This window comes from Aphis gossypii, chromosome 2 (genome assembly GCF_020184175.1).
Source record: "Aphis gossypii isolate Hap1 chromosome 2, ASM2018417v2, whole genome shotgun sequence".
Taxonomy (NCBI): domain Eukaryota; kingdom Metazoa; phylum Arthropoda; class Insecta; order Hemiptera; family Aphididae; genus Aphis; species Aphis gossypii.
The window spans coordinates 73,735,427-73,758,207 of record NC_065531.1 but is presented as its reverse complement, the minus strand read 5'-3'; the positions used below and the strand labels follow the sequence as shown (position 1 = coordinate 73,758,207).

Here is a 22,781-nt window from a genome sequence, read left to right as displayed (position 1 = left end):
TATAAACACAAAGTTGGGATTTTGCGAAACGCTATAATAATTGTCAAAATAAATAAACCTATAATACCTGTATCTAATTTTACGAAAACCGATTTGACGAAAAACCCTGCAGGGGATAACCTGAGGATATATACGGAGTACCTGTATAAACATACAAACTCATGTCATATTTATATATTATACATATTATATATTATATATTGTGTCAAGTGACGCGCTTGTTTTGTGTAGCAGTAACAAATTTTCGATATTCATGTGTAATAATAATATGATATACAGCCATATACAGGTACCATAAACTCTGTGGTATTACTAAAGTAATCTTATACCTCTGTACACTGTACAGTTAACGCACTCGCTTTTGACCTTGTCTATAGGTGCAGTTGTATCACGAATTTTCGTTCACCAACTGTAATTTATTTTATCGAAAAGACGAAAAACCGACTGGAAAAACGAAAAATCAAAGTATCTCGCGTTTATCCGTACCTAACACACACTTGTATAATGTATATATACTATCCGATCCAATGACCGTTAAGCGGAGACGTCGATAAAGTTCGCGCCGCGGAAAGCTCTACGTACTCGGAATTTTAGCCAAACTCGTACGAGAGGTTTTTCAGGAACGTTTAGTTTTTTTACACTTGAAATATATATATATATATGTTATATCGTCTACCAATACATAATAAAAAATACACGGTATGTATTACACCACTCTTTCGGCCTTATATATTTCGTGTTGACCGCGACCACGAGAATGAACTGTATACGATAAATATACGTATACACTATAATGTTATATATATAATAATAATAATAATATAATATACCATACAGGGCGTGCAGGGCCATCGCCACTTGTTGTTTATTATCACATATTCGCCCCTCTCGCCGTGGTTCGCGTGAAATGGAAAAAGGGTGAACTCCCGGATGTACACACTCACACGAACGCGGATAATAAATAAATAAATATATATATAATACGACTATACGTATGGAAACCTGCGGTAAATGGGTTACTTGTTGGAAATCCGCGATTGTTATACGCATCGACGTTTTTATAAATATATATAATGTATATACCTGCACGTAACGCGATCGAATGGAATAAAATCGTCGTCGATTCGCACTGATATATAAGTTTAAAAAGAAACAAAAGAAAAACGATATATTACAACAAATATTCAAACTAAATGTACCTACATGTATTCATACTAATTATATATAATATAATATAATAATACTGCGTCCGTTCAACGACGGACGATCATTGTACAGTAATCGTTTGACGTTTAACGCGTGCTTTTCTCTTTCCGATTTTCATCTCACTATTAAAACGGATTACGCGCAAGTTAAAATTCAATAATTACATTGATTTATGACGTGACGGTGGTTATCCGAAAAAGTGTATATTGGTATGTCGGTATTTATAAATTTAGATCGAATGAAAAAAGTGCTACAACTAGATAATAATATATAGATACCTACCCTAATCTATACTTTTATACTGTAAATAATAATATAAACTCAACGGTTTAAACGCGTTAGTAGTGAATAAAGAAACTATGTATCGGTCGATACTTATAATATGGACACAGTATTTTATGTTGACCGCTTTCCAAAAATAAAAAATAAAAACCGGCAAGATTGAAATTATCGAGGAATGCCGTTTGAAAACGGTAAAAGGTAACATATACATAAAGGTAACATAGCTATGGGCAATTTATATTTTCAAATGCTCATAATCTGACCGAAAAAAAAAGAGGTTTACCCGTGCCGACTGCATTGTAACGGTATACCTATACGGTATGCGTATATACCGAAAAAAGAGATCGTCCGATCGAATCCGGTAATAACAAAAGTCGCGGTCTACCTAACGCATAATATATATATAATGATGAGACTCTCGCGTGGGTTAAACTTTTGCCGTCAAATCCTATACACTGCAATACTCACTCGGAGCACCTTATAACATTCGCAGACCCATTCAAATCGGTCTGTAAACGATAATTGGACGCGATTTTCCGCGGAATTGGAAAAAGTTTCTCGCATATAGTTCTATATATATACGTTTAGACGTATAATAGGTACGTCTATACTCTATTACATATATATATAGTACGGGCGTCGGGGACGACGACAGCTGCCGTTGTACGCCGTACGTCGCACACGAATTTATATCACAACGCATTAAGTGTTATGGGCGTGCGCGTATATATATATATATATCACGATTCGAACAAGTCGGACATATACTTGCAAACTCGTATTTGTATACACACAAGTATAATGTACAGGACACGCTATAGGTATATAACGAGTTACGCCGACATTGTACTTTTAAAACGTGTTGCCGATGCGATTTCCTCGTTATTTGTTCGCCTATCGTTGGCGTATATTAAAGTCCCGTCATAGTTCGAGTACAAAATAATAATATTATGTAAACGCCGCCGTCAGAGTTAACGCGCGTATAAAAACTTAAATTATGTACTCAGACATCGTGTGTACGGGATCGCGAGTATTTTATACGAATCGTGATTAATATAAAACAATACACAGTATCGCGTAGATAAAATATAATTATATAACACATGTTGCGTACGATTATAACGAACGAACATTAATGTCCCGACGGGAAATGCAAAACTAGGAGCTAGCTCGACGATAGTTCGACGACTGCTTAATAAATATCGTACACATGTTTTTATTATTATTACCAGTGTAGTTATTTGAATTTACAAAAATTAACAATCGCCGAGATAAAAACACAATAGTTGAACACGATAATGGCTTTTAAACAAAACGAGATTTAAAACCGTGAGTTAGGAAAAAATATGTTTATCGGGGCGAACACAATATGAGACGCACGACTAAACTGAAACTTAACTAAACTTACTCAATGAGTAAACTAAAAACGCGCGCGTACGATACGCGTCCATGTGAAACGAGCCTAACGCAAACTAAAAAAGAAGATAAGATTTGTGAATGGTTAGAAAAACGCATAAACACCAGTTTATAACGGCGAATAGAAAAACAATAAATCTGTCGGTTCCTACTAAACACTGTACCCATTTTACATATTTTACAGTTTTAATAATAATGTTTTGTTCCGAGTGTTCTGACAAACTGTACTCGCCAAATAGTTAACACTCAACAGCACTATTGAATATTGTACTTTTCAATATTACGTCATTATCTCACTCTACACTACAATAAGTCACTATCGCTGGATAGATGCCATCGTTTTTATTATTAAAAAATCGAATATGTATAGATCGTTAATTAACATTTTTTTTAAAACATACAAGCATAATATACCTACCAGCTACTGTTGTACATTTTTTTTTTTTATAGAAAAAATTGTAATATTCTTATTATTTTTATTAAATTTATTAAATATTCTGCAGTAGTGAAATATTCTCAATTAATTATGTAAACGTTAACGCGAGTGACATTATTGACATTATGTGTAGTCTATATATTATATGCACTACATAAATGTGTAAAACAATATTATTTTATATTTATTAAGTCTAATATTTAGTTTTTTTTATATATAACCATTGATTTTAAAATATATTTAATAAATGCTAATATAAAGTGGATTGAAATCAAAGAACTCGTTTACAGTACTCACAGCAATGATATCAATTAAAGATTCTTTAAAATGTCTTAAACATATTTTTTCAGATGCAAATTAATTGAATGAAACCGTACAAAAAATATTTAAGTCCGTTTGATTTCAATTGATTATAAAACTAATAAAACTAATAGTACAATAATTATTATTAGATGGTTTTCTAAACTTTTTTTTTCCATTTAAATATTGTAAGGCTTTATCATATATCTAAAATATTGACACCCTTGTGATGCCCTCCCGCAACCAAATATATACTGTGGGCAGTGGGCACCTACCTATAATTTTAAGTTACAACAATTACGGTATGAGATGAACGAATAACCATACACGAAATTGCTGCGCTTTAATGAATTTTAATGATTATAATATGCGCATAAAACTATAAAACCAATTTTTAATAATATACTTGGACTAACTTAGAACAAAGCGTTGGAATGCGGGCACTAAGTATTTTTAAAATAACACGTTGCGGCTTTATAAATATTATCTTTATAAAATTTAAATAAGTGAAATAAAAAGGCATGAGAGTACCATGTTGTATGTCGGTCTACCACTCCGTTGTCTAAACTTAAAATACTTATAACTATAAACTTTGAAATCGTATTTATTTATTATTAATTTTTTTGTATAGAGTACAAGCGGGAGTTTTTCGACATTAGTAAACAAATATTGACGATTTATTTTACAAAAAATGCATATAAAAAGTGTATAGCGCGTAGTATACGATTGCATACCGTAGAAAAAAGTATTTTATTTTCTTTATACTTCGATTTCATACAATATGTGTACCTATATAGATGTAAAAATTATAAAAAAAATTTTATACTACACGAATTCGTTATTTTTAAACGTATGTTAAGTTGGGAAATGTCTGTACTAACCTTACGTAATATTTTTCTGTACCTATATATTACGCATACCCAATTATTATTATTAGAAGCGTCTCGCCGGATCATTAAGTTCGTATAGTATTACCTATGTATACGAACACTGCGGTCGGACCGACCGCGACCGTGCCCCAAGTCGCGCTGTTGTATACGACGTGAACGTCGGCCGGAAATTAGAAAACTCGCCAAAGTATACCGCGTAAAGTGTAATAACACACGGCGGCACGTCTGCCAGCATAGCCGATAGGTATATATATTATATACAGGCCGCGTATTATCACTATACGTACGTCAACCGTGCGGAATGGATGCGACCGCCGCGAGACTTTATTACTCGACGCCACCAGTGTGTGTTCAATGTGTGTGTGTGTTTTTTTTTTCTGGCGAAATTCCTTTTATTATTATACGACCTACGTGACAAAAGTAGCCAATAACGTTCGCGTCACGTTTAACGACACATATTGAAATGTTAATGTCAAACACGAGGACGCGCGCGCGCCCGACTGCCTATTATATTCCGTTCGAATATTATTATTTTCGGCCGCGTGCTGTTTGGACGCGCCAGTCTGTATATAGGTACACGCGAATGCACGTACGCACAGACGTATACGGTGGATTCAGTGGTGGCGGTGGTGACGGTGTCGGTGGGGCTCGTGCGGGTCGTTCGAATTTCGTGTGACTAAATTGCCGGGTATTCCGCGAGAGAACACAATATTTGCTCGTGATCCTCGCCGGCAATGTCACATCTGACATTACAACCCCCCCGGCACGCGTGTCGTCATTATACACCTGCACATTAATATTGTGCGAGCGCGTAGAGTTTTATCCGTTTTTAGACCACATGTTATAATATTATGCGTCAAAATTTTAAATTATTGTCGTGCACAAAATTGCAGACGACTGCAGGAAACCGTTGCTCGCGTTCGTTTTATGACGTTTTGAATCATTTCGATAAAATATCAAAACGCCGAGCTGGGGGACAGTTGGGCTAAATTCAATTATCAGTTGTACTCATCGATAAAGTACGTTTCGTCAATAATATTATGACGAAATTTAGAATAAAAGTCACATACATTTTTCATGAATTGAACACGAGTGAAAATCGAATCGAAAAATAAAATATTTCCAAGGACGATCGTCACTCGAAATAATAATTCCGTTTGATTTTTCGCTTGATTTGAAATCTTTCCGTGTGATTTCCATAACTTTCAAATTCGAATTCAGTGTTCCGATTTCAAACTGTTAGTAAAACGCGAAATATCAATGTAGATATATCGAGTTGCGGGCACATCGTTAATATTGTGTACATGTTATTTACAAGATTTTCAAGTCCATCCCTTGCCCATCAAACCCAAGTCAACTCAAGTTATGCTAAAACTTTGAAATTGTATGTACGAAATCTACGAGTGATTGATGTATATAATGCACTACACGAAAACACGGTGTGTTAGTTTCCTAATAGAATGAGAGGAATATAAAGGGACAGCCTTACATATTATTAAATTTAGTGCTAAACGTGAATTTCCTAATTATACTAAAAGTAAATTTTATTTGAACAATGATATTGTTAAACTATGTACGTAATCTGCAGAACTTTGTACGAGTTGTCATGAGTTATGTTGGGTAATTAACAATTATTTTATACGCTTGGAAATCTAAAAAAAAAGCTACTATTGTATTGGAAAATGTGAAAATATTATTTATAAACTATTACTGCAGGTTAGTGTATACGTCCAGAGAGCCATAATAATAATAATTATCTGGTGTATGTTTGTATGTGTGTGTGGGTAAGTAGACCTTAAGCTACGGAGTTTGTTTCGTTGCATAATCTCGTTAGGAGGTTAACTACCACGCGACACGCGTATAATTCTCATTCCGAATTTCGCCCAGCTAATCAAGATGAACACAGCAAGTACGTATTATACGTAGGGAGCTCGGCATATTTCCCGCACCTAATCCTCGGGCTCGAATACACCGCTGCACCTCAATACCCAATTCTAATATAATATTATCCCGGAGTATCGCAAACGCCTGATATGATTATAGTTTAATAATATTGATATTGCTATCATTGAAATATAGAAATCGATTTGGTTTTGTGGAAAGCAATCAATATATTTGTGATGAAATCCGATTTTTAATTTAAAACAAAGCATACTTTGTACATTTTTCGAAACGTTTCGTCGTCTGACCTAGGTTCAGATATTGTATGTTATAGGTACGACTCAAGTATGCACGTTAAAATCATTCAGAATATTAAATTTTACCGATTTCGCGCAGTATTTTTGGGTAAACACATAAACTTACGCATCTATGGCGGTCTATATCGACGTGAGGGTGCTCCGATCATCTATTGGCGCTACACATACATAACCCATAATATGATGTGACTGAGAGATTTATGTCTCTAATATTGTATACGATTTGCACGTAGAATTTGCCGATAGTTTTTCAATAACAACGATGACGGATCGAAACACCTCCACTTTAGTCTGTTGATTTTTAACGACATAGTATTGTTGTACAATTCCACCGCAATACAATAATTCCGTTACCCGCGTCATATTATTATGATATTATCGGCGATAAAATTAATTGTTGTTTCGTACGATTATCATATTATTTCGAGTGCACTGCGAGAATATTACGAAGCCCGCAACGGATCGTTGCAATCCGTTTGTAACAATATATAGGCTTGCACGATATAATAAGTAAAAAAAATAAATAAAATGTCATCGTTTTGTTGGCTTTTCGACGTTTTTCTGTTGTATACCTACCGTCAAAAATGCCATAAAAATGCAAATGATTTCGATCCGACCGTTTTGCCGTCAAACGGACATGCACTACGAGTAAACGTGCACAATACAGTTTTATACGTACGCGTATAGCTATAATAGTAATTCTCGCGGCACAAAGGATTCGTTCACATATTATAATGTAAAATTATGTGTACAAAACAAAAATATTCACAGCCGAGGGAGATCGTCGTGCGAAAGACGTCTCGCGTATGATACCAAATCACGAACAGCCTGTGGGTGCTTTGTCAACAACTCTAAATTAATTACTGATGAAAACTATGTGTGGTGTACACAAAGAAACCGCGCGCGGCGGTGAACTCGCATAAGTTTAATCGGATTGACGACGCACCAAATGAAATTGGTATTTGACAATGGTCTGGAATCACTACGTATATAATATAGGTGTATACGTATTCCATCACAATACACAAACGTCTGCGGTTAAGTTCTGGAAAGTTTTTTAATGATTTTTATACGATAGAGCAGCGTGTTTTTTAATAATAACATTATACGGAGCCAACGTCCGTCACCGCTTGTAAAATTTGTATTTTATTCTTATCCGTTTTTTTTTTTTCGAAAACCTCTGTGAACTTTACATTGTTTGATACTGCGTCGTGTGGGCGAGTCGGTAATAAAAATGATTTTTAAGATCGACAAATAAGTGCATATTGTTATAATATAGTTGTTCCTTGATGATGATTTCAATCTTGTAAGGTAGTATACCTACATGAATAAAATGACTCAAATATTTTTTAAGTACTCGAATACATATTTCAAATATTTTTAACAAAAGGACTTGAGCAGAGTATTTTTAATGCTCTCTCGTAGTATTTGTATTCAAAATCAAATACTAAATTTCAAATATTTTTTCTTTTTAATTTATATATATTTAGGTTTTTTAATTTAATATTTTATCACGTACAATAAAAAAAAAATAAACATTCAAAATATATACCTAATGATTTATTTATTTTTCTGTGAATTATATCCAGCCGATACCGTTGATAAACCAATAAGCCGACAAAGAAAACAGATGAGCAATGAATATCATACCATACAATTTAAACGATTTGTGTAAAATTCTGTATTCGATTAAAGCAAAACAAACATTTTTTTTTTACAAAATTTTATATATTATGATTATTATCTATAAATACCTTTTTGAAGTATTTGCATTTGTATATATAATTGTATTTTTTTTATTTTTTTTACTGCAAATACAAATGCTTTTCAAAATGAATACATCTGTACTTGAATGCCTTTAACAAGAATGCAAGATGTAATATTAAACAGCACGTAATACTATTATAAGCGTATTTAAAAAGAAAATCACGATTTTTTCGTTCTAACTACGCATTTTTGACTGCGCTATTAGTATTTTTATAATGCTTATTTTGATATCCATTACCATGCCCATATTAGAACGTGATCCTATAAGAACATATTATTGTCCTTATTAATCGGATTAAGTCGGCTTTCATATTTCGTATTTCGTTTTTATTAGCACATTTTCTAGAGTATATGTATTATTTTAATATAATGTTATGTACCCATGTGCACACCGAACACGACAATTGAAAATTAGTTGTAAATTGATGAAAATTGTCACTTGGCAGTGTCCGGCCAAATGCATACAGTCGATACAACCAAAACTGTGTTAATTGGATTATTTATATTTTAGTCCATCTCGGTGCATCGCAATTATTTTCGTGGAACTGCAATAAATTATTACCATGTAAAATATTTATTAATTAGTACGTATAGCGTGTAGAAATTCTTTTAACAGTAGACACTGGTCACCCATGAAAATAAATTAATTTTAAAATGTTTATAAATATATAATATTCGATTATTTTAAAAACCAATACACGCAGTTAGAAATGTTATGTTAATCACCAAGCTCTTAAAATGGTGATTAAATCAGTATCTCATATTTTTAGGGTTTGGAAAAATACCGATTTTGAAATATTAAATAACTAGTGAACGGACAATTTATTTTAGAAATATATTAGAGATTAGTTATCGGAGACAAGTGACAATGCCCTCGATTGTTAGGTATTATATATGTGTTAATTGATACTACTATATTTTCAGTATCAAAAAAATGTTATCATTTTTAATTAACGTCAGTTTGTAGTGTTAAAAATATCATGCTATAAATTATTATTTCGTGATGACGTCGTTTATCATTTTTTTGTATTATATACTCCGTTGTTGAGATGTCAATTATAAAGAGAAAAAACGACTATACAACAGGAGATAAAATATTCCTAATTTATAAATTATTATTATTATATTGTTTGGAATTCAGAGGCGTATTTATTAGGACAATATAATAATAATATGTGATACTGGGTTTTTCCGATCATGCAACCATTCTACAATTTATTATTCTACTATGAGTGGGAGATTGGAATTTTCATTTTTTCTTTTCTAGTCCCTGTATAAAGTACCAAAAATAATTTTTATAATCAATTAATAACTGATGCAAATATTTGAAATATATTTAAAAATTCCCTTGATTATTATTTCACACTTTTGAAAAGCAAAGTTATAAATCCTATACTTTAGGACAGGTATAATGTTAAGGATTATATTTTTTGATTACTGCCGTTATTTCCTATTTCATTTTTTGGGAGATTCCCATTAATATTTTTTTAATATTATCTTCTCCGCTTTTTAATATTACATTTACAATTGAATAATAATCCAATTAAAAAAAAAAAAATTGAAATAGGTAGAGAAAAATTTATTAAAGTAAGGTAATTTCCGTTTTTAATAGTTTTTTAAATTCTTCATTAAACATTTTATTTAACCTAACCAATTTTTTATTTTAGAAAGAGATTGATTGTTATATTTTACCTAATTATTATTGTATTTATATTAAAATTGTTTTCAGTATTATACTTATGATGTTCTTAAAATAAAAGAAAAACTATACTTTGTATCGCCGTAATTTTTAAATATTATCGACAGACCATGGCAATGGTTATCTAATCATTACAAAATAATACGTCTAAAATATCAATTATAATATAATATATTATATTATAACTTAACAAAATAAAATGTAAGCATATTTCACATAATGTAATAATTAATTATTATAAACCATCATATTATTATACATTTTAATCACTGTAGTACAGTGAAGTTCTCCAAAAAAATATTTTTTTTTATATGAGTAAGATTTATAAAAGTTAACACTCACATTATGTATGGCTCATTGCATAAATAACACAATTTTTTTTTCATTTATTTTTATAGCATTTTTATCACCGTGTGGTACGTAATGATAAAATCCTGAGAACGCCTCCCCTTTTGAATTTTGATAGTATCCAAGACGTGTGCATTTCCAAAATCTTCATTCCGACCTAATATATTCAAAAGATTTTGACATATTCTTATTTAACAAACTATAATACGGGCTCGCATTATAACAATATAATATTATACTATTCGCGGTGTGCATACGTATTACCCATACGCATATTATTATAGTGTCTACATATTATATATACCGTTTCCTTAACGTTATCGAAGTATTTTATTGTGTCGTTAAAATTTAGATTTACCAAATTATGGGTATCAGCATACATTCACGTTAGACACCGCCCCCATCATTATAGCCATAATAATAATACCGTATAATATAATATGTAGGTACAAACATATATGCAGTATACGTGCGACGATAACACGACCTAACCTAACGTAAATCTGCATGACATAGGAACGACTATAAGCGGAGGAAATGTAAAACAAATGTTACATGCATACTCGGTCTTTACGGTGCAATTGTTTTTATTTTTTAACTAACAGATAGTCACTAGACATCATATTTTTAAGTTTTAAAACGATTTTAAGCGGAATTTAGTTCATCCGAAATAAAATTTGTTCAAAACATGTACTATACTTAATATATACCTCTTATTTTATAAATACAATTCGTCGTTAAATTTTCATTGGATTTTCAGTAATTTCCATGGGTATATATAAAAAAATATCTTAAAAATACTCACCTCCAAAAGCACTATTAAAAATTGTTAAACCAATTTCTTATACTCACTCTACTTAAATATAATATATTTATATAATTATATACACGTTTATTAAACATTTCAAAATTAATTTATACAGTTCGAGAAATCTAAAATATAAACTAACATTTGTCAACAGTATCAAAAAATATATCTAGTGCAAACATTTAATATATTCTATAAATAAATAAAACTTTTAACATTTATTGGTTTCGGTTCCACGAATTTTCACAGAGTTTCAGAAACTCTGATAATGGTTCTATTAGGATCGTTTCCAGTTTCTGTGTCACTAGTGCAACTATATAAAGTCAATTAAAAAATTAGCATTCTTAAACATCTAAACTACAGTAAGATTTATAAATATTTCTTAAACTTTCAATGTTGTTCTTAAATAATTATTAATAAATAATATAAATTAATAGTAAATAAAAAATGAAATGCGTATTACTATAATTATAGTGAACGGAAAAAAGAGTCACAATAAATGATGTAGCTAAATTGACTATCTAATACGCCGTGCTACAGTGAAAATAATATTATCGTATTATTCATTTAAATAGCCTAGTTAGTAGTATTTTTGACGTTTGAAGGACTTTCCGTAATTATAGTGGTACCTATTTATAATATTATATATTTAACACGTTTTGTCTCTTGTGTTTGGCAGGTAACAAGTTCGAATGCGACTGCAGCTTGCTGTGGATGAACCAACTGGCCGTGGAGACGAGCAACGAACAAGTGCAACGCGAGCTGTCGACCGCGCAGTGTCAGATGAACGACACGGCCGACGGTGACGGCGACTTGGACGACATGAAAGTGACGGGCCCGAAGAACGGTTACGGCGGTGGCGGCGGCGGCTACGGCGCGAACAAGGTTGACGCCGATATTGCAGCCGCAGACAAGGCGATTGGCGGTGGTGAGATGGGCGCAGCCGCCGAAGGGGGGTTGCCAAAACCGTTCGACGAAGATACGCAGCTGATCGCCGTGAGCACATTGAACGAGGACACGTGCCCGGGCAAGGAACAGCCGCTCGTGGACAGGGCGCCGGACGCTGCCCAAAATTCGGATCGCGTGCTCTGGGAATCGACCAAGTCAGCGGCGGCCGTCCCGGCGCCGCTGTGTCTGTCTCCTCTGCCCGTCCTGGCCACAGTCTTCGTCATGGTCATCCGTTCGCGTCGCTCTTAGGCCGACAACGACTGTCGAACACGATAATAATAATAATAATAATAATAATACAATATAAACTTGCATACTTACATTTTATAAAATTATACTTAAATGCGTGTGTTTGTGTGTGTGTGTGTGTGTGTGTGTGTGTGTGTGTATGTGCGTGCGTCTGTGCGAATTTTGTGGGGTGGCCAAACGTCAAAAACGAAAAATTATTATTTTAACGATATGATCGCACAGTTTAACCGTTTAGACGGACACGTACTGTCTCATAGCCGTTGTATATACATATTATAGTGACGTAAAAGAAATAATCTTCTTTTGCTATTTTCAGAACAAAAAAAAAATCCATTTAGGTTTTTCAAAATTTTCCATTACTCGCCCGTATTATATATACTCCGCCCATCTACGCGCGTTTGATGTGTCGGTGAAAACGCAATTTTCCAATAAAACGCTGACTCGACCGCTACACACCACACTGTACAAAGTATAGGCACGTGTATCGCAGTCGCGCGAAAACGACATTATTATTTATACAGGCGGGTATTGTACACGAATTTATTGCTTGTTTTTCGAACCACGGCCTGCGCGGCGGTTTTTCACGCACGCGATTTGAAGAAAATCGCAATATTTTCACGTCTCGCACCACAACAAAACATTACGATCATATAATATTAAGACATATTGTATAATATATGATAAACATTATAATTATCGACGATATAGAATTTTATCGACGAGTGAAAAAAACAATATCCAACTCGGTCCCGACTTCAATGTAAAACAAGTCGGCGGTGAATCACATTATAGAAACATAAAAAAACTGAACGTGCGGCCACCCTAAATCATACACAAACATATTATATAGATTATAATACATTATATACAAATAGATTTAGACACAATAGATGAGTACAATAATATATTGTGTTTATGATAAAAATCAAAATTACTATTATCGTTTATTCGTGTTGTCGAAATAATAATTTTTTTTTTTTTTTTGTCTATTTATATTATATTATTGTCTGTGGTTTGTGCGTAATACGCATATGATATATTATACTTATAATTGCAACAATAAGATTATTATAGGTACTACAGTCGTAAATATTATTCCGCTCGATCCATTATTGTATATTTTCCTTTTAAGCACGCACAATAGAATTTTAATGTATGCTGATAACAATATTAAACGATGGCTTTACGCTCTAAAATTGAATGTGACGTTACGGAACGGAAACGTCTGGGCCAATAGGTCACAGATTATAATCGCCGATAAAAATCAAAATCAAAATAAACAAGGGTGAAATCCAAAAAATAAAAAAAACGACTCGAATCACCTGCTAGGCCACTTAAACTGTAAAAAAATATAAACATATTATGTATATAGTTACCGATTACGATTAACGATTTAAATACGATGTTCGTATTATTACATATAGTACCTGCGGTATAATAGTATAATCTAACGTGTCTTTCAGCGGTCGCGATCTTTTGTAATATTAATATCATTACACGGCCCCGTTAACATAATAATAATATTCGATCCGGAAGACGGGTGATAAGAAATATGTGTTATTTCTACGAAGCGGATTTATCATATTTCCCCCGAGGGTCTACGACGAGATCGTGTGTTAATATTATAGTGTACGAGGATAAAAGTAGCTATGTATATATATGTTACTGTGTTATCTACAGGTTTTTTTTTGCCGTCAAAAACCCTGAAAAGGACGCGGATCCTTCGGGCGCGATGCCGCGACTAAATACGATATACGTATTATATAATAGTACGCCACAACGCCAATACGATCGCGATTCGAGTACGAAAAATACATCACATCGTATTAATAAATACGATGTGATGTATTTTTTTTTATTTTTTTTTTTTTGTGATAAATAATATTTCGATCGGTAAGCGCACGCGCACAACACTTACGATGTACTAATTACGATACAATATACCCGTGCGGGCTGGGAATTAGCTTTGAGAGGAATGGGTAACGATAATTTTTTCGTGTAGAGGAAGCTTGTGACCAGAGGATACCTCCAAAGCATGATGGTACGTTGAACCGAGTAAATAACATTTAAAACTTTTGCGTCAACACTTCTGCGGCGCGTTCACACGAGGACGATGTTGCAATCTATACGTCGCCTTACGTAATGGACACGTAAACGAAAACGCTGAAAATTTTTTTTAATTTTCCCGGAATGGTATGCGCCGGTGGTGACAAAGTTTCGAAACGAAACCGTGGATGTGGTCCTTTGCTCGACGGAACTCCGCGCGATGCTGCACTGCCCCGCTCGTGTGTGCGAGCATCGTCCCGTCGACATAATCTTAACTCTGTGATAGTGCATTGGATACGGTCGTGTCATTGCGTCGTACGACGTGCAACAGTCGTCGTCGAAACAATAAAATTCGCGGTATTGGTGTAAAATATACGTATATCATCTCGTTGCAGCCGCGGTACACACGATACGGTTAAGTTATACTCATATAATAATACATCATAGATTTTAGTTCTACAGCTTTTTTTTTTCCTAATTTACTCTCTTAAACAAATCTCTTTTGTGTCGACCCGTTCACTTTCTCCTGTAAGTGACCGATTCGATGATCGCAATTATTTATTCGTGAAACTTTTCACTTGTTTTTGACTCGTGTTTGTTTTAAAATTAACGTTTAAACGTCCGAAATCGTGAAACTATTACACGATGATCGAGGCCCTAGAATATAAATTTAACATTTTTATATAAAAAAAAAAAAAATAAATAAAAAAAAATACCATTTTCATTCCTTTTATTTTAAATAATAAAAATATATACAAACAGATATAATAGTATATGTTGTGTTATATTACGTTTTGCTTAAAATCAAATATTATTTAACTTAACGTCGTTCTTAATAAACTATATTATAATACTATAATGTGTACGGTAGAAAAACCCAAATTTGAGTATTAAATTATATAACTATCCTTATTATATGACTATGTGTACTATATATTATATATTATATCAAATAATTATTGTGTTATTTTATAATTATTTTAAGTTGATGTTATTATTAGAGATTTATTCTAATTTATTCATAACAACATTATAATAATAATATATACCTATATAATATTATCGTCTATTGTAATTATGAATAGATAACTATTCGTATTTTAGTCTACCGATATAATATTTGTATGTGTGTATCGCCATTGTTCGAGGACTATTTGTAAATATTTTTTCTTCTCATAGTTGTAAAATCAGTTATTTATAAGGTCACACATTATATGTCATATATCGCGTGTAAAATGTACTATTATATTATATAATGTTTTATTCATTCACCGACCTATAATATTTTATTATTTTGAACTCGTGCATGTACAGTGTACGAAAAATTAGAACGAAACGGACACGTTTGAATCACTGAAAATTAAAAGTTGAAAATAGAAACGTATATATATATATATATATATATATATACGTATATATATATTAAGTTAGAGTATAAAGTTTCCAAAACACGTAATGACTATTATTAAACCTATCCTAAAAACTTAATACCTGTTAAAACCAATCTTCGTTTTGTATCAAATAAATACCGTATTATAAATTATATACATGTTATAGTTTTCTTGTACGTATATCGAATGATTTCCCTCTAGAAATAATATCGATATAATATACTTCCGGTTGGAAAACAATCACTTGTCATTATGTATTATGGCCCGTTAGTGTACGGCAATTGATCGTCGTCGCCGATATTGAAGAGGAGCGGCATATCGTGTTTAATTTAATTATACAACAAAATACATAGGTAGGTACTACATACGTATAATGGGTCTGTACTATGTATAATATGATATAATATTTTTATTTTATACCTGTACGGGGCTGTTGCCTACGCTTTGGTAAATATTTGTCTGTCAATCATTCCAGACCATTTCAAACCTCTCGTCATTATATATAGTCGTTTCGTTTCGAGAGGGTGTTATTTGACACGGACAGCTATATAGTACGTCGTATATTATAATATAGTTTATAGTACCAGTAATAAATATGTGAAGGTTGCACAAAAAAATGAAAACACGCGTAGGTACAATATTACATTTTATATTTAAACCTCGCCAACGAAGTTTCGTATCAATATTATGTACTATAACTATTAACTACACGAGGCATTTTTTTTCCAACAAAGTATACGCTTTTTCTATGCAACATTCGTAAACGAAAATAACCGAAATGTATTATGTTTGCCCACAATTCCAAAAATAGATTCAGCAAAAAGAAATTTGACGTGGATAAATAAATATGATTTGCGTACCTCTACATTTACATAATATACTACATAATGCAAATTGCACATACAATACACGCATAATGCATTTTAACAAGAAGTCAGCTATTACACGACCTGCAGTGCCGCCTCCCTCAAAATACACATCGTACACTAGTAAGTACGTATGGTAAAATATTACCATACATAATGATTAAAATACATGATCACAGCAGGAATAGTTAAATAGTCATTTAAACGTAATAAAATATAAAAACAAAATATATATTTTTCTTACAATTCGTTCAACGCCGAAATGGCGTTTCTATATACTGTAACACATCTAAATCCATGACTGATGGAATTGATTCATAATGAAAACTTTATACAATATTATTTTATAAAAAAATAATAATTTGATTTTAATTTCAGGCACCTCCCACTACTGTTTCTTCTCTAGAGTCGTCGTGATAATACACATAAACGCATTATGTCATACAGATAAATTAAACATTTTAAACGATATAATAAAATAATATTATATACCAGACGTGACTTCTTATACAATTACTTATTTTCATCGCAATATCACAAGTCATTTCGCTTTTCACTTTAACGCCAACATTTATTAAGATAGCGTACTGTAGGTCAGTTCCTTATTTAGGATGTAATCAAGTTAGTAAAATACGATTAATATATTGCGTACAAGCTATACTACAATACATGCGCTTTATTTAGAAATAAATATTGAATGTGCGCAAACCGTTGAAAACTCATATTCGCTTAAGGCTATCGATAATCAATTAACTATGTAATATTAATTCAAATTGATTTATCATAAACACATATTGACCAAGTCAAAAACATCGAAATAAATATGATCGTTAAAATAAAGAACACGACTCCTAAACACCTATGCGACGACCAGTGACTACGAGGAAATCATAATAATATTATACGAGGGCCATCGTCTGACTTTTTCCGGTAGCATCTGTTTCTGGAAACGCTTTTATAATTAGTCATGATGAGTAATTCGATTCGTGACGAAATTCGTCATGCACACAAATATGCATTTGTAAATCATAAAATAAATTAATAAATATTAAGTGGGATAACCATTGGAGTTTCCGTGCACAGGTTTACATACCTAATACATAATAATATCCGTAATTATTTAAGCTCTGAATACGGCGCGAAGATTATTAACACCGCACTACCCTCATAATATCATCCACGACCGTTGTTGTCATACGTACATTTTGTTTCGCGCACACACTTATATCATAAATTTCTACATCCTGCGCATTATGTGTAGGTACTCGTACATATAGGTAATAATTTTGCGGAATTTTTTTTTTTTTTTAGAGCCAATTACAAAGTATATATTCGTATTTAGAGACAACAACTGTGCTCATTAAAACACATACCTACGCCACCTATATTATACTCGTATTAAGCACTATGCAGCATACTTGTAGGTATTTTTTTTTTTTTTTTTTAATTTATTTATTTATTCGTGCGATATTATACATGTGCTCGCTTTTATTTCAAATACATATTGTATATAACCACTCTTTTTTTTTATACCTATATTAAATTTTTTTTTTTAAAAAAGTAGAAAAACTATTGCGTTCTATAACGCTACAACAGCTGTAACCATTACGCCGTTAATATCATTTCGATGACTACTTCGAATTACATAACATGAGGTAATACTGTGCTTGAATATCACTATAATATTATTGGCCGTTTGTCCGTTGATATCCGTTACCGTGAGCGTAAACACTAAATAAACTTATATGATCACAGAGTGTGGGTCGCATTATTTATGTTATCAGTTGTTCGGATGATTTTATTTTTTTATGACGGATCAAGATCGAATACCTACACGTTTTTATTAGATACTTTCAGTTAATATTTCATCAATTTTTTCGTTGCGGTGACTATTAATTTTCAATTCCACCGTTTTACGATTTTAATTCGCGATTCGTCTTTTTTAAATTGCATATAATGTATTTCAAAGTATATCTACTGTATGAAATAATGATTACTGCAGTTATTTATTCTGATCACGATAAGACTCATACGGTTTGTGACGGATCATTGATTTCCCACCATCTTACTTCGAATAGATACGCCATATCGGAAATCTACGTTGTTCGAAAATATATTTCAGATTCCAATTTTCTGTATCATATACTTAGTTCACATATAATATACGACAATATCTACCAGTATATGGTTTATATTTATTTAATATATTATATTATGATGTGTTATACTGAAATAAATGTGGCAAATAATAAAGTAAAATTTTCCAGGTATAGCACTACAACAGCACTTTGACATGTTATGTAGAGTAATTCATTTAACATCCTCAATCCTACTCGTATCTTATTTTTTTTTTAATTATTTAATAGTTAATTTAATCAAATTATGGTTTTTAAATGTTTAAGCATACTTAAAAATCATATTTTAAAATTCTTGGGGTTTTAACATAATTTTATAAGTATACTGTGATAAAACAAAGGTTTTTTTTCTTTTCAAACGAGAACAACCTTGTAATGATATAGCTGACACATCATAGTTGTACCTATAGCAGTTGAAATACAATAAATAAATAACGGTAAATAGTTGTCACGGACAGATTATGATTAATTTTAATGCACATCTTTTATCACTGATAAAAATAAACGATTTATACTGTAAGGTAACACAAAAACTCACACGTGTTTGTGACAATGCGGGGACCTCTTGTGACTTGTTCGTGTGCTGCCACAGAAAAGGAATGACCCAACGAGAGTCTCTGCCACCAATGATAAAGGTAGGTCTTTGGAAACGCAGAGGCTTTTGATGGGGCCATCTGCGACTTGGATTGACATTTCACGTCGTCCTTCTCATCAGTGCCAGTCACATTAGAAACATCTTTCGACACCGAATCCTGCGAGCGACAACTCGGAGTCTTTTTGAACGAGCTAAAACAGTGTTGTATTAATTGGGAGTCACGTGTTCAGAGAGTTATTTGTTTTTATCGCCTTATTACTATATCGCTGCAAAACATCCATATTATATACTACTGCTGCGATTCAGGTAAGATACATGATATTAATATACTTTATAAATATTATATTCTGTATATTGTATACGGTGCACTTGATCGTATTCCCCATCGTATACACTTCCTCGAGAGCCTTCCGACGATCAGAAGGCGAAGGTAATAGCGTAAATTTAATATTTATATCACATAGGTTATTATATTCTCCAGAACTTTTAAGTGTAGCAATAAATCCCACAGATCTGGTTATTTATCCATAGGCTTATGACTTAGTATACGCCATAATATCACATACCGCATATTTGTCTTTTTATTTTGAGGTTATTACAACCTTTTGCAATGATTTTTGAAAAGGATGATTTTTTCAAAAATGTTATTTACTAAATCAAAATTCGTATAATGAATAGTTTCTGATATATTCAGATGTATACTAATTCTACTAAGTATAATTATAGTCTTTAAAAAATATTTTACAAAACTATTAAATATAATATGTAGCCGTAATATTACTTATTATACTCATACAATTTTTACGAAAAATAAAATGTTGATGGATTAATATAAATTGTAATTAGAATATCTCAATTTTCGAAATATTAAAAATTAAAACATAATAATTAATAGATAATTTATTTGCTTGTTTTATATCACTGTTCTGTACAACACTGCGAATAATTACATACTTATATCGATTAATACTTTAATTTTTTAAATTCCAATTAATATAAAATAAATCAACGGCGCAAATGAAGTGTATGGCATTTACAAGATGATGAAAATTGTTTGATTTTATTTACTTTTCTTGAAGTCAAGTTCTAATCGTCGTTTTAAAATCTCTCAATCCGTGTCTGTATTAAGAACTTGACTAATTGAAAAATCAACGACGGTTTTCGTTTTTAGGTTAATTATTATTTCATTTTATATATAGGTAATACATGCGTCCGTTTCACTTGATGATAATGTATTACATTTTCTATCGGAGCAAAATAATTAAATACACGGAGTCAAAATGCGTGTGAATTAAAAAAAATACTCCACGTCTTCGTCTAGTGCAGACTGAAATAAAGCGAACTTTGTGATACTATAATATTATATATTTATTTCATATAATACATTGTATGATTAACATCAAAGACTATTTTTCAGAGTAGGTAGGTACTTACAGAAATGAAAATGCACTGCAACAACATGGTATGGCTATAGGCCTGTAGCGTCTGATGAAATGCATTAATTAATTATTTATCTTAATAAAATAACATATATTTTTATTTTCAATAATAATTTATAACTGTTAAAACTAAGAAGCAATGTTATTAATTACTTCAACAGTTGTATAGTGATACTTATACCTGGAAATAATGATTCCTTAGTAAGCAACATTCAAAATCTGAAGTGAATCAATTCTAGAGCATATTATTTTTACACACGGAACACATTTATTTATGTCAACAAGTTGAACTAGTATCTACTTCTATACAAGGTATTTTAGTTTCTAACGTTATCATTTTTATTTTCATTCGAAAAAAAAAATTATTTTTTTTGGGCCTTTATTTTGGTTTTGATTCCGTAATAAAATAGGCACTTAGGGTAAATGATTTCTGTTTAAAACAATGAAAATATCACATTTAGTTAGAAGTTTATAAAATATATACGATAAAATATTATAAAGCACATTATAATAATATGTACTACAACAATTTTATAACAAATACAACTTTGACATTAAATCACATAAAACCGTTTTCTTTTATTTTTTTATCGATATTGTGACTATAATGTTTCAACAATACCCATACTTTTATAGACAAAATATTTTCTGAAATTGTTCGAAATATCAAATAAAACTCTTTATTCGAAAATATCTATTATAAAAAAAACTCATATTCCGTTATTATAGAATATACTGTGTACGATAAAAATTCATTGTACGAACACTGCTAAAACAAAAAATTCCACCAGTAAATTTAAGTGAAAATACTAAATGTACTAAAAATTATTAAAAACCATATATATATATTATGTATGTGCACATAAAAAATGTAAGCTCATTAAATGTGGTGCCCATGTTAATTTTTATTATATTTTAAACAGGCTAAATGGGTAAATTAGCTGAACTAATTAAAATAGACTGTATAATGTAAATACACCTTAAAAATAGTGTAAATGATTAAAAATAAAATATATTTTTTTACATTATATAAATGTTAACACAATGGAAACATAAATTATTTGCTATGCATTAGTGTTATACTATTACAAAGCAAATTACTATACCTGCAATGGAATTAAAATTAATGTCTAATGAATACTTTTTGTGATGAGTGATTAGGTTTTAATAATTTAATGTTAAAGTTAAAGTCTAGTACCTAAATATTAATATCTTCACGCTTTTAAATAATATTATAAATGATATATTACAATCAAATGATTTTAAATACTAGATATTTAGATTTTATCGTTATTGCACGATATTTTAAATCTATTTTAATATCAATAATTTATTATAATATTATGCTATTTTATACAAAACCGATAAAACACCTCAATATATGTAACAGTCTCATATATTTGTAGTTAAAAAAAAAATATAAATAATAATAATAATAATATTTAAAGATTATTAAAAATTATCAGATTAGTGAAAAAACTATCTCTTATTTAAAAAAAAAACTAATAAACTACAGTTATACCTAATAATAATTTTAAAAACTAAATAATTAAGTTAATCTGATTTAAAACCATTTATATAAAATTATTTTACTCACCAAATTTGACAATATTTTAAGTGTTCAACATAAATATTGTTGAAAAAACAAACGATCGGCTCATTAAAAAAACAAAAATTAAATAACTGATCTTATGTCAAAATAAATCAAGTATGGTAAATTGTGTGACAAAACGGCTTTTACGAGCGATAATATTCTTTTTAC

General features: G+C 31.2%; 1 protein-coding gene across 4 annotated transcripts in view; it reads left to right on the top strand.

Moving 5' to 3' along the window:
• Positions 1-16,136, top strand: part of LOC114121228 (connectin-like) — a 236,953-nt gene extending 220,817 nt beyond the window's left edge. For all 4 annotated transcript variants that reach the window (XM_050202231.1, XM_050202228.1, XM_050202230.1 and 1 more), the window contains one exon: positions 12,030-16,136. In XM_050202231.1, the coding sequence (XP_050058188.1) occupies positions 12,030-12,547 (518 nt within the window). In that variant the 3' untranslated portion in view covers positions 12,548-16,136. The remainder of the gene's footprint in view (positions 1-12,029) is intronic.
• Positions 16,137-22,781: the final 6,645 nt, after the last annotated feature.